Below are 13,652 nucleotides of genomic sequence, written 5' to 3' on the forward strand. Positions count from 1 at the left end.
TATGGGATACACGTTGTAAAAATTGGAGACGACCGTTTGGTTTCTCCTTCTCAACGAATTACTTCTTTTCCCATTTAGGCACATGGCTAATACACTCAAGAGGTACTATGCATTTTGGAATGCATTTATTCATGTATATCATTGTTCAAACATAACAGAGCAACGCTGTCTTGAGGTTTCCATGACCAATCACATTCTTAATTCTTAGGCGCATGATAGGCTATATCTGTCCAAATAAAAGCCTAGACCCAATGATACTATGTATCGGAAACAACGTGACATCGACAAGAAAATCTACGCCTAGAAGAGGGTCAGTTAATCAGCGCCCTACTATTAAAGTTGAACTAGAGGTCATATGGAACAACATGAGGTTGTCAAGTCGACACTAGTGATGGTACTGATGGTACCGGTAGTTCAAGTGGTTCAAATCCCGATGGGACGAGAATGAGTGGCAATGCCACACTTGGAGATGCAATCACACCAGATTTTAATCCTAAGGCTTTTCCGGATTATAACTCGCGAGACCTCATTGATACGGAAGGTGCGGTGAGTTCTATCCGTTAGTTAAAGACAAGGAAGTCAGTTAACCTTGCTAATAAATGTACTCCTAAGTAAACATTTTGGGTAAACTAATAGCCTTCTGTTGAATGAGGCATTAACTTGGTGGAATCTCCAAGTGCAAACTATAGGGAGTAATACAACAAGAGGTTATTGTGGGAAGAACTCAAGAATCTTAAGCGAGAAGAGTATTGCTCGCTAGTGGAAAAATTCCAAGTTTGGGACCGAGCTCTAGAACTCGATCATGATTAGAGCTAATGTTGTTAGTTACCCTGACGCCTCTACAATCTGTCAAGGATTGATTGCATATTGGATAACACTCGAATCTAAACGCACGGAGCGCTACATTTGGGGTTTAGCCCTGAGATCCGAATCATGATCACATCATGTCACCCTACCTAGATTTATTTTCAAGTAACTCTCTCAGTTAGTCTCGCCAAGGGTGTGGTGAGGATGGGGGACTGCCCAAGGAGGGTGTTAAGAGAAAGAGAAATCCCGTGACACGCAAAGCGAAGGCGATTACTGCCATAATCGATGCTCGCATTAAGAAGTATGCTAATAACTTGTCAAAACTTGGAATGAGATAGGTGAAACTTTCATCATGAGGGCACCTGCAAAAGTGACAAGAGTAGCAGTGTGGTGAGACTTGGCACAAAACAGAAACTAATGAGTTAGCCATATTTAAGAATGAACGAGGTGGTTTTTACTATGGCAAGGAGGTCACTACGAGCATGGACGATTAAGGATGAATCAAGCTAGTGAGTAAGGAAGTCCAGGGGTATGCTCTACTCTACAACCATCATGTATCAATTCTTTGGATACCAACGCCGGCTTAACTTAGTGTCTTTAGATACTAAGCATATACACGAATTAGAGTCATGTAGGTTAAACATGTCTTGCTCTATCAAGTTAGCTAATGAGGAATTAGCGAAGTCATGTGAAGTCATTAAGGGTCACCGATACGTTCCTATCAACTGACCCGTTGCATCCGTTTTGTTTAACACCGGTGTCGGTATTGGCTTCATCCCCATAAAATTCAAAGTATGCTTGGCCGAGTCAAGTAAACAAGACGTCTTCCCATTCAATAGGATTGATCAATGGTAAATTAGTCAAGTCAGGAAAGACATCAAAGGATGCACACTCGAACTTGGAGCAGGAAAATTCAGTAACGACTTTTCACTCATTCAATTAGGTTGTTACGACTTAACTTCTAGCATAGACTGGTTGGCCGACAACCGAGCAGAAGTAGTTGTGCTGCGAAAACTATTATTTTTTTTCCCTGTCTGATGAGAGAACATATTTTGGTGCACAAAGAGAATCATGACACACGGCTGCTGACCAACAACTGTATGAAGGCTCGGAAGAGTCTGAGAACAGGATACATCGCCTTTCTTGTCCCTGTGGTCGACAAGAAGGTCGAGTAGCGCAAGGTGGAGGACATCCCTGTGGTAATGGAATACCCTGAAGTCTTTCCAAAAGACTTGCCGGGACTACCTCCGCAGCGACAAGTCGAATTCAGTATCGATCTTATGCCAGGAGCTGCACCGGTGGCGAAAGCTTCATATAGACTCGCACCCTCGGAGATGCAAGAGTTATTTATTCAGTTTCAGGAATTGTTTGACAAAGGATTCAATAGACCGAGTTTCTCACCTTGGGGAGCTCCGGTGCTATTTGTCAAGAAGAAAGACAGAACCTTTCGAATGTGTATAGATTACCGAGAACTGAACAAGTTAACCATAAAGAACCGGTATCCTTTACCAAGGATTGACGACTTGTTCGATCAGTTACAAGGTTCTAGCTTCTATTCCAAAATTGATCTAAGATCCGAACACCATCAGCTGTGGATCCAAGAGGAAAGCATTCATATGATAGCGTTCAGGACTCGCAATGGGCATTACTAGTTCCTTGTTATGCCCTTTGGCTTAACAAACGCTCCCGCCGTATTCATGGATTTGATGAATCGGGTATCTAAGCCATATCTCGACAAGTTCGTGATCGTATTCATTGATGACATTTTAATATACTCATGAACCAAGGTGGAACATGAGCAACACTTGAGAACTATTCCGGAGCTACTTAAGAAACAACACTTGTATGCTAAATTCTCAAAATGCGAAATTTTGGATTCGCGAGGTCCAATTTCTCGATCACATCGTGAACGAGAATGGAATTCATGTGGACCCAGCTAAGATAGAAGCTATAAAGAGCTGGAGCATTCCAAAGACCCTAACGGAAGTAAGACAATTTCTGGGTTTAGCGGGATACTATCGAAGATTCATCGAGAAATTTCTAAAAAAATTTCTCAACCGCTAACCTCACTCACTCAAAAGGATAAAAAGTTCGATTGGGGTGAAAAACAAGAGGTGGCATTTCAAACACTCAAGGATAAACTATGCCAAGCACCAACCTTATCACTCCCTGACGGTACTGATGACTTTGTGGTGTATTGTGATGCATCGCACCAAGGTTTGGGTTGTGTTCTAATGCAACGTGAAAAAGTCATCGCGTGCGCGTCACGACAATTGAAAGTTCATGAAAAGAATTATACCACTCACAACCTGAAGTTGGGCGCAGTGGTATTCGCTTTAAAGATTTGGCGTCACTGTCTCTATGGTACTATGTGTACCACATTCACAGACCATAAAAGTCTTCAACACATATTCAATCAAAAAGAATTAAACATGCGCCAGCGGCGATGGGTAGAATTGTTGAATGACTATGACTGTGAAATCAAGTACCATCCGGGCAAAGCAAATGTTGTGGCGGATACTTTGAGCCGGAAAGAGTGAGTCAAAACTTTACGAGTATGAGCTTTAGAGTTAACCATTCAGAAGAACTTCACTACTCGTGTGCGCGATGCACAACTAGAAGCTCTAAAGCCGGAGAACATTCAAGCAGAATCCTTGCGAGGATTAGAGAAACGACTGGAAGAGATCAAAGATGGCACAAGGTACTTCATGGGAAGAATCTGGATTCCTTACTTTGGCAGATTGCTAGACTTAGTGTTGGATGAAGCACATAAGTTAAAATATTCAATACATCCCGGATCTGATAAGATGTATCAGGATGTAAAGGAATATTACTGGTGGCCTAACTTCAAAGGAGATGGTGCGACCTACGTTGGGAAATGCCTAACTTGTGCAAAGGTCAAGGCCGTGTATCAAAAGCCATCTGGACTATTACAGCAACCCGAGATTCCCGTTTGGAAATGGGAACATATATCAATAGATTTCATTACAGGACTCCCACCGACCTCTCGAGGTCATGACATGATTTGGGTTATCGTCGATCGATTAACCAAGTCAGCTCACTTATTGCCAACTCGCGAGAAAGACAGTACAGAGAAGTTAGCTGAGCTTTATCTCAAAGAAATAATAGCACGTCAAGGAGTACCTATTTCAATAATCTCGGATCGCGATGGTCGCTTTGTGTCAAGAATATGGCAATCATATCCGGAATCGCTTGAATCTCGTCTGGATCTAAGCACATCATTTCATCCGCAAATCGATGGACAAAGCGAACGAACCATCCAAACGTTGGAGGACATGCTTCGCGCCTGTGTGATGGTTTGGGCGGAAACTGGGATACTCATTTACCGTTGGTGGAGTTTTCCCTATAATAACAGTTATCACACAAGCATCAAAGCTGCCCCATACGAAGCACTATACGGACGGAAGTGCCGATCACCGCTGTGTTGGGCGGGAGTCGGAGACAAACAACTCATTAGCCCTGAACTAGTCCAAGAGACTACTGACAAGATAGCAAAGATACGAGACCGTATCAAAGTGGCTCGTGACAGACAAAAGAGCTACGCGGACAGAAGACGTAAACCATTAGTCTTCGAGGTCGGAGACAAAGTCTTACTGAAGGTCTCACCTTGGAAAGGCGTAGCTAGATTCGGGAAACGCGGAAAACTAAACCCGAGATACATTGGGCCATTTGAGATTCTAGAAAAGATCGGTACCGTCGCGTACAAGTTGAAACTGCCAGAAGAACTCAGTAATGTACACGACACATTTCATGTGTCGAATCTCAAGAAAAGTCCGACCGTTGATACAGTTATCATTCCAGCGGATGAAATTCATGTAGACAACACGCTCCAGTTTACCGAAGAACCCGTTGAGGTTATGGACCGGAAGGTCCACAAGACAAGGAGAAGTAATATCGAACTAGTCAAGGTCCGCTGGAATTCAGGTCACGCGGGCCGCGACAGCTTGCAGGTCTCCGGATATGCATGAAGGCCACATGTCGTCACACCTGTCGCGACCATCGGTGACTCAGCAACCTCCGATCTAATCCACACTTCCACGCGGGCCTCGTAAGGTTTGGCCAGAGGCTTACGCGGGCCGCGAGAGAACCCAATTTCAGCTACCTGAGCAGTTCGATGGTGTCGACGAAAATTTCAAACTCTTTATAATTCTGTTCGTATATTACTTTCAAAATAGTGAGGCGCTGCTACGATACAGGGTATTAACTCGGTCACTGCTACGATTCAATATCCGATCGATTTAAACTATCCGAGGGATGTTTAAGTGCTGCTCAAACCTGGGTTATACTTTTTCATTCCTCGTGATTCCGACAGGATGTTTGAGTGTCGCCCGAACTCGGGCTATACTCTGTTACTTGTTGCGAATCCGCTGGATGTTTAAGTATCGCACTTTGTCATTCGTCGTGAAGGTTTTAATCTCGTGAGCTTATCGTAAAAAGTTGTATTCAGTTACTTACCTAGTTTCGTGTGCATTATTGTTTAAATTAGGTTATCAGGCTTATCAGTAGGCTAAACTCTACCCCATACACTTACAATCAAAGTAGATGCTAATTCTCAGAGGAACTTGAATCAGGAAGCTTGTTAAATCAATACTGCATGTTATTATAATGTGAGTCATTCTCTTTTTACCAAACTTGCTTTCAAAATCATGTTTGTTTTCAAAGTTATAATTACAGGGATTAAGTCTTTGTAGTCTTCATTACAGCCGGCATGTGGGGTTTTGTATACGTTACTTGTTAATCCATCACCATTGGATAACGAGATAGCCAAGGGGTGATATGACCATAGTTACAGACACCATTGCAAAACGAAATAGCCAATGGGTGGTCGAGTGACAAATACCGTGGGTATATGGTTGACATGTATAGGCATTGTAATCGCTCTTAATACTGTAAATTATAACTACGGGTCATTTTGTGCAAACCGAATGAACTCACTCAGTATTTCCTGCTGACAAAAACTTTTTAAAATGCATTTCAGGTAATTACAGTAGATTGGAATAAGAGCTGGATACGGCACCAAAAGGCTTACAGAAGTGGCTTGATTTATTAATTAAATTAAATTAAGAAAATTTGTTTTATGTGATCATGTTTATCCATATTAAAAGCTACCTTTATAAAATGTGGGTTTATCCCCATCTGTTTAAAATAAATAAAAATCCGGTGTTTCTAAACTCTGATATTTTTCCTAACTCACGGTCCTGATGAAATTTCCGCTGCAATGTTTTCAAAAATAACCACCGGTACCGCTTGGCTGCTCGCGGCTCCCGATTCCGTCCAGGGTGGATCGGGGGTCGTGACAATAGGGGCAGGAAAGATGGAAAAGTACCCCATTTTTATCAAAAAATTGCTTGATTGGCGAGGTTAGCGGCATACAAGGCTTTCTCGGCCCTTTGACTTTCTATCATGCACAGTTGTGATTGTGTTTCATAGAACGAAGGGGTGGGTTCTTTTTGTTGGAGGATGGTGGATATGCCTTCGTACTGATCCGTGAGACTAGCAAGAAGGTGTACAACAAGACGTTTATTATCAAGTGGGGCACCGACATTAGCAAGTTGGTCAGTAAGGGACTTGATGGCTTGACAATATGCGGACATATTAGGAAAACCATCTAAACGAGTGGTGGCAAATTTCTGCATGAGATATGTGGCACGAGAGTTTTTGTTGTCCTGAAAGAGACCTTCAATGGCTGACCAAGCATCATAGGCTGACATGTTGGGGACGACAATAGTATTGAGGAGATCATTAGAAATAGTCCCGTAGATCCATTGTTTGACAATGGCGTCTAGCCGAGACCAGAGTTCATCCGTAGGTTTGGAGGTTTTGTCTTTGTCTTTGTCACCCTCCGAAGAAGATGACGCAGTTGTGGTGGCAGGAGGAGAGAGGTGGTCGATGACCTGAAAAGCACGGCAGTGGTTTTGAAATAGTTCCGACCACAGGCCATATTGGCTGGATTCGAATTCAAGGAGGACAGGTATGGAGTTTCTGATGTTGTTGACGGTAATGGCTGGGTGTATCTTCTCGGCCATGAGAACCTGTTTGGGTCAGAAAAAAAACAGCAAGAGGTGCAGTAGGGGGATCGAAGAGATGGGCTGGAGAAGAAAGAGATAAAAAATTGAACAGCAGAGGTGCTGTGGTGGTGGCGGCAGGGAAGGGGTAGTGGGTTAGGGTTTTACAATGATACCATATTGGAAGAGATAAATGTCAAACCTTGATCTTTCTCATTAACATTCAAGGGTTTAAATAATACAAAGGAGATCAATTTGAGATCTCATATAAGTGGAAACTATTAATAACAATAATTACATAATAATATTCTATTAGGTCAATTAACAGAAAATGGGTATGATGTGTGGATGCATGAGGAGTTTCTTAGGGTGTTTGATATCCATAAAAGACTGGTGATGAGGGTTCAAAGATCACCAAACAGGCTATATAAAATAGTTTTAAAACTTGCTAAACCAATCTGTTTGAAAGCTAGTCTGGATGAGGAAACATGGACATGGCATGCAAGGCTAGGCCATGCTAATTTTCACGTTGTAGAAACAATGGAAAAGAATAAACTAGTGAGAGGATTGCCATGCATCTCGCATCCCGAACAGTTGTGTGAAGCGTGTCTCGTCGCTAAACAGACTCGGAAAAGTTTTCCAAAAGAAGCACAATGGAGAGCAACGAAGCCATTGGAGCTATTGCATGCTGACCTTTGCGGTCCGATAACACCACAAACATGGGGAGGTAACCGGTATTTTCTTTTGATAGTTGATGATTTCAGCCGTTATATGTGGGTATATTTGTTAAAAACAAAGAATGAAGCATTTGAAAAATTCAAGATTTTCAAGACACGGGTCGAGAAAGAAAGTAAATATAAGATCAAGATGTTAAGAACGGATCTTGGAGGGGAGTTTAACTCACAAGTTTTTATAGACTTTTGCAATGAAACGGGTATCAAAAGACAAACAACGGCTCCCTATACTCCACAACAAAACGGCGTTGTGGAGCGTAGGAACAGAACCGTGCTCGGAATGACGCGGTCCATGCTAAAGTCTATGAATGTGCCTGAGCCATTGTGGGGAGAAGCTGTACGCCATGCGGTATATCTACTAAACAGAATAGTGACGAAGGCAGTGAAGAACAAGACTCCATATGAGGCTTGGAAGAAGAAAAAGCCAAATTTAAAATACTTAAAGGTATTTGGGTGCGTTGGATATGCTATGAAGCTAACTGGTCGATTAAGATAGAAGTCAACCATTGATTTATTTAGGAAGGGAACCAGGAAGTAAAGCTTATCGTTTATTTAATCCTACTGAGAAAAGGATTGTAGTATCACGTGATGTCTCCTTTTATGAGAAAAAGGCATGGGTTTGGCAAAAGGTACAAGTCAACAAGGCACCATCAACATGGACCTCCGTACAAGCTGGAAACATGGAGCATGGAGACAATGCATGTGAAGATGCAGAGCGGGTCCCTCCCACACCTACCTTCAATGATCTGTCTTCACCAATTCATGATAATGCAGGTACACCTCATGCAAACAGTGGGAAAAATACACTAGAGAATGAGAATGTTGGAACTTCAAGTAACTCAAGTACTGATTTCACAACTCCATACGATGACTCGCCATTTCAAGGATTCAGACCGGTTGATGAACTGTATGAAGAAACAACACCGATGAATGAACAAGAGGTCCAAGATATGTATGAACAGGATGAGTTGTTGTTACTAAATGAGGAACCAAGCTCGTACAAAGAAGCATCAAGCGAGGAAAGTTGGAGGAAGGCGATGCAAGCTGAGCTAGAATCGATAGAGAAAAACCAAACATGGACTTTAACACAGCTGCCCCCAAACCAAAAGGCAATTGGGTTAAAGTGGGTTTTTAAGTTGAAGAAAGATGCACACGGGAACGTAACGAAGCATAAAGCTCGCTTGGTGGCTAAAGGGTATGTGCAACAGAAAGGAGTTGATTTTGAAGATGCTTTCGCGCCAGTAGCAAGGATGGAAACAGTTAGGTTGATAATTGCAATAGCGGCATCAAAGGGCTGGCCTGTTCATCATTTAGACGTCAAGTCCGCGTTTTTAAACGGCGATCTTCAAGAAGAAGTTTACGTAGTCCAGCCGGAAGGATTCAAAGTTAAAGGAAAAGAGCACTTGGTGTACAAGCTTCACAAAGCCTTGTACGGGTTGAGACAAGCACCGAGGGCATGGAATTCGAAGTTGGGCAAGACTTTGAAAGAACTTGGTTTCAAGAAGTGTGTCCATGAGCAAGCAGTGTACACATTGAATAAGTCAGGCTCTCAATTAAATGTTGGTGTGTATGTTGACGACATAATCGTGACAGGGTCAAATATATCAGATGTTGATAAGTTTAAAGAAAAGATGAAAACACTTTTTGATATGAGTGATCTGGGTTTATTGTCTTATTATTTGGGCATTGAGGTGCAACAAAATGATAAAGGTATTACTCTCAAACAATCAGCCTATGCAAAGAAGATTCTAAAACTAGCAGGCGTGGCTGATTGTAATGCAGCTCAATATCCAATGGAAAACAAGTTGCAGCTAACCAAAGAAGGAGAGGGGCAGAAGTTGATGTGACAACTGGCAAATAACTGGTAATTCCGTACAATCTAATCACTATTTATATTTCTAAATCTCATGCATTTAGCGTAACTTAATTACGTAACTGTGTCGTATACTGGATAACAGTGTTAGGACAAGAAAACAAAGCTAAAACATATGTTGGTTTTTGTCGTAATGCGAAACCAAACAAACAATGTCCTAAAAGTGTTGGTAGAAAGTGTTGCGTGCACTATTCACGGTTACACTATTCATGCAAGCAAACCGTGAAATCAGACCGAAACGCTGAAAAACAACACTCGGATAGCATACTGAGTCCATTTATATAAGAAAACATTATTATGAAAACACATCTTGCAAAGAAACAAGACTTTCCGGTATAACGCCCTAATCTCAAAAATGTCCGTTTCGGCTTAAAATATAGCATTTTTAACGTGTCCGAACCTATAACGAAGCATTTCCGGGACTTCGGAATAATGTCAATTGATGAAAAACACACTAAAACAATAGGATGATATCAATGGAATGTTCCTAATCACAAGTTTCTGGTATTACATCGCCATGCACTAAACTAGTCCGTTAGCGAACCGACGAGCTAGTAAGCAATATTTCCGTCATCGTAGCAACCAAATGGAGACTCTAGTGAACTAGTTAAGCTAAATTTGGGACTCGGAATCACTTCATACAACTTTCGGATGCAAGAAAACAACTTACTGAAAATCCTTATCGGTACGACATAAAAGCATCATAGGTGAACCGGCGCTTAACCGGGAACCGTTTAAACTAATTAAACACTATTTTAACTAGTCTAGTGAACTAGTTAATGATAATTAAAGTCCTAATCCCTAATTACCCTACTAATGATGTACTTAAAATGCTAATCACCCTACACCTCCTAATTACCAAAATATCTAGATTTTTAAGACTTTTTATAAAAAAAGTTACACTTTACCCCCCCCCCATTCTAGAAATTGGTCAAAGTGGGTCCCACTCACAAGATTTTTGTTGAAATGTGGAAGATCTTATGTATGGAGGGTATGAAGGAAAGTATGGTTTTAAAGACTTGAAAAGATATGAAATAATAACCTCTACACACCACCATCATTTATTACTTCATTTCATTAAAGTTTAAAACACAAAACCACCATTTGGAGTCCTCTTATTCACGGCACAAAGAAGAACACAAAACCCCACCATAAATGACCATTAAACACCATAAATTACTCACTTTCATGGCACTTTAAGGTCATTAATGCAAGGATTAAGCATGGAGAAGCATTAGGGAGTTCTTGGAGCTTAAACATCTTCTTAATCTTCTTAAACATCAAGTGCAAAGTTGTAAGCTCTAAAACCATCATATTTAAGCTTCTTAATACTAGTATTTATTAGAAGTACAAGTTGATCATCTTGTAAATCAAGAAAAACATAATCAAAAACCCTAAACACAAAGCTAATAAACACTAAATATGAATATATTATGTGTTGATTTATGTTGTCTAGTGTTAATATGTTCATGTGATCTTGTTGATTATGTTATTTTTGTTAATATTAGTGAGTTAAAGGCTATATTTATGATGATCATGTTGTTAGTTTCATGTAGTATTTTATATTTGTGTTCATCTTATCATGATGAACATAAATTTGTGATTTAAACATGGTTATGTTTAAATCAAGAAAGATCATCATACTCATTTCATGAAGTAATCATATAATTTTTGGATTACATAAAGAAACAAGGGTTTAAATAGGTTTAAAACATAAGCTTGGGAAGTCAAGTGAACTTTGTTTTTACAAGATAAATTAAACAACTTGTTTATTATGAAAATCACCTTAAAAAGGTCTAACTTTTATGTATAAAAAGTGTATTATGAAAGTACATGAAATGTGGAAGTTATGTTAACATATAAACATGTTCAAAAGAAACTTGGTGAATAATGATGATTTAGTGAATTGGTTATTGATTTAAGCGCATTTTTGTAACGTGGGAAACGTCATAGTTTAGGGGAAACTATGGCGAATTTTTCTAAAAATCTAATCGCGATTAAAGAAGGGATTAAAGGGTGATTAACAATGTTAAACGTGATTAGTGGTCTTAAACATCATTACGGAAACTTTGATGGGAATATTTAAGGTTTAAATATTCAAGAAGTTCTTATGAACTTAAACTTATTTTTTTTACAAACATTAATGGATAAAAATATAACAATGTGTAAATATAATTTTTGGTAAGAAAAATTATATATTTTCGAAAACTTTCTAAGTGCTTGCAATGTGTGCTATATATGTGTATGTAGTAGATACCTAAAGGGTGATCAAAATAAATACACATACATGTTCCTACATGGTCCAAGAAATGCTAGTAAAATCGGACAATTAAATAAAATGGCCGAAATGGAAATACGTAACACTTGACAACAACAAATTGGGCATATCGGCACCGTAAACAAGTTACTACAAAGTCGAGTCTAAAATAACATATTTTCGACGTTTAAACGAGCACATATGTAAGTGACCTATAACAAGAATCCGGAAAGTCGAAAACTATAAAAATTACCAAGTATTTTTCATAGGAAAAATGAACTTATTTAAAGTTTGCTACTTGGTAACATTTTGGTAAAAAATTGCAAGATTATGTTAATGGACTCATAAAGTTAGAATTGGGCCTATCAAAGTTAGTAATGGGCTCGGCCCAATAACAATAAAACATGGGTCAGGCCCGATAACATAGATAACATGGGCTCGGCCCAATAACAATAAAACATGGGTTAGGCCCAATAACATAGATAACACGGGCTCGTCCCAATGACATGGGCTCGGCCCAATAACATTAAAACATGGTTAGATACGATAACATAGATGACATGGGCTCGGCCCAATGACATGGGCTCGGCCCAATGACATGAGCAAAGGCTCAATGACATGCGTGCACTGCACGAGGACGTGTGAAGAACGAAGCCGATCACACATAAGTCAATACACATAGAATACATGAATACGCTTACGAATTCAATACGAATAGAATACATGTATACACATAACAATCGAGCGAGTAAACTATCAACGCTCTAAAATACAAGGTTGTTCCAAAAATGACAAACGAGAACATAATAAAGAATTCAAGATGAACAACTTGTACGGGGTCTGAAAGACCTAGTGTCTAACGAGATTAGTACACATGTAGGTTATTGATACGTACGGACGCTCACTTTGATATCATAATACACGGAACGCAAACTTGTGAGTTCATGTCCCTCCTTTCACTGTTTTCAATGTTTTGTTTTCAAAAACATCGAGGGGAAATACATGTTAAAACTATTGGTATGTTAGTTACGGAGTAGTAGATAACATGATCAATGTGCATAAGTAGGGAGATAACATTAGTAACCATTAATCACTTAGTGACCAAGGTGCAAAAGGTGTAGATCTATTGGGCTTGAGGCACGCCCCACTCCTGGTTGGTATACCCTGGAGTGCTTTTGTGATCCCAAATGATGACAAAGTGTTCTCGGTTTGGTTATTTACTTATGGTACATTATGTCAGGGGGCTCGCTACCCACTGATAGATCCTTAACAGACTCCATGAATGAATCAGAACATACCATGATTACAAGATAACATTTACGAGATTTCATATGATAACAAATACTGCATGAACTCGCTCAACTTTTGTTGACTTTTTAAAACTACATGTATTTCAGGAAACAGGTCTTGAGCCGGTGATTCACTATGGGATTCGGGAAAACAAATGACAACGATGGCCACTTTTGGAGGGTTTGTCTTTTATATCCCAACTTCGTATGGGTATATAGTGGACAAAACCTTACTATGTTTTATGTCAAAAGCTATCTTTTGTTATGTGTAAATAACTTAGAACTATGCTATGTCAAACGTAGTTGAAAACTTGTAATCTTTTGTTGAAAACTATATATCTATGGCATCGTTGTTGGTTCATGTTGTTAATACATTTGGATGCAATGATTACCTTTCTTACGTCACACACAATACGCTTCCGCTACTAGCAGGGTGTGACAGTTGACCCGACTCACTACCGAAGGCTCATAGGGAGTCTCTGATATTTGCTGCATACGCGACCAGACCTTTGCTACTCAGTTAGAGTATTGAGCCGGTACATGGAAAATCCTAAATAGTCACATCTCACAGCAGTCAAGCACATAATACGGTATATTAAAGGGACGATTCACAATGGGCTGAAGTACCAAGCCGGGGGAGATGGAAGACTAGTCGGATATAGTGAT

The 13,652-nt window shown here is 40.0% G+C and overlaps 1 protein-coding gene across 1 annotated transcript; it reads right to left on the reverse strand.

Moving 5' to 3' along the window:
* Nucleotides 1–6,164: 6,164 nt before the first annotated feature.
* LOC110901702 lies at nt 6,165–6,854 on the reverse strand. The gene has a single exon (XM_022148503.1). The coding sequence runs from the start codon at nt 6,852–6,854 to the stop codon at nt 6,165–6,167; it is 690 nt and encodes a 229-aa protein (XP_022004195.1).
* Nucleotides 6,855–13,652: the final 6,798 nt, after the last annotated feature.

Source organism: Helianthus annuus, chromosome 13 (genome assembly GCF_002127325.2).
Source record: "Helianthus annuus cultivar XRQ/B chromosome 13, HanXRQr2.0-SUNRISE, whole genome shotgun sequence".
NCBI lineage: Eukaryota > Viridiplantae > Streptophyta > Magnoliopsida > Asterales > Asteraceae > Helianthus > Helianthus annuus.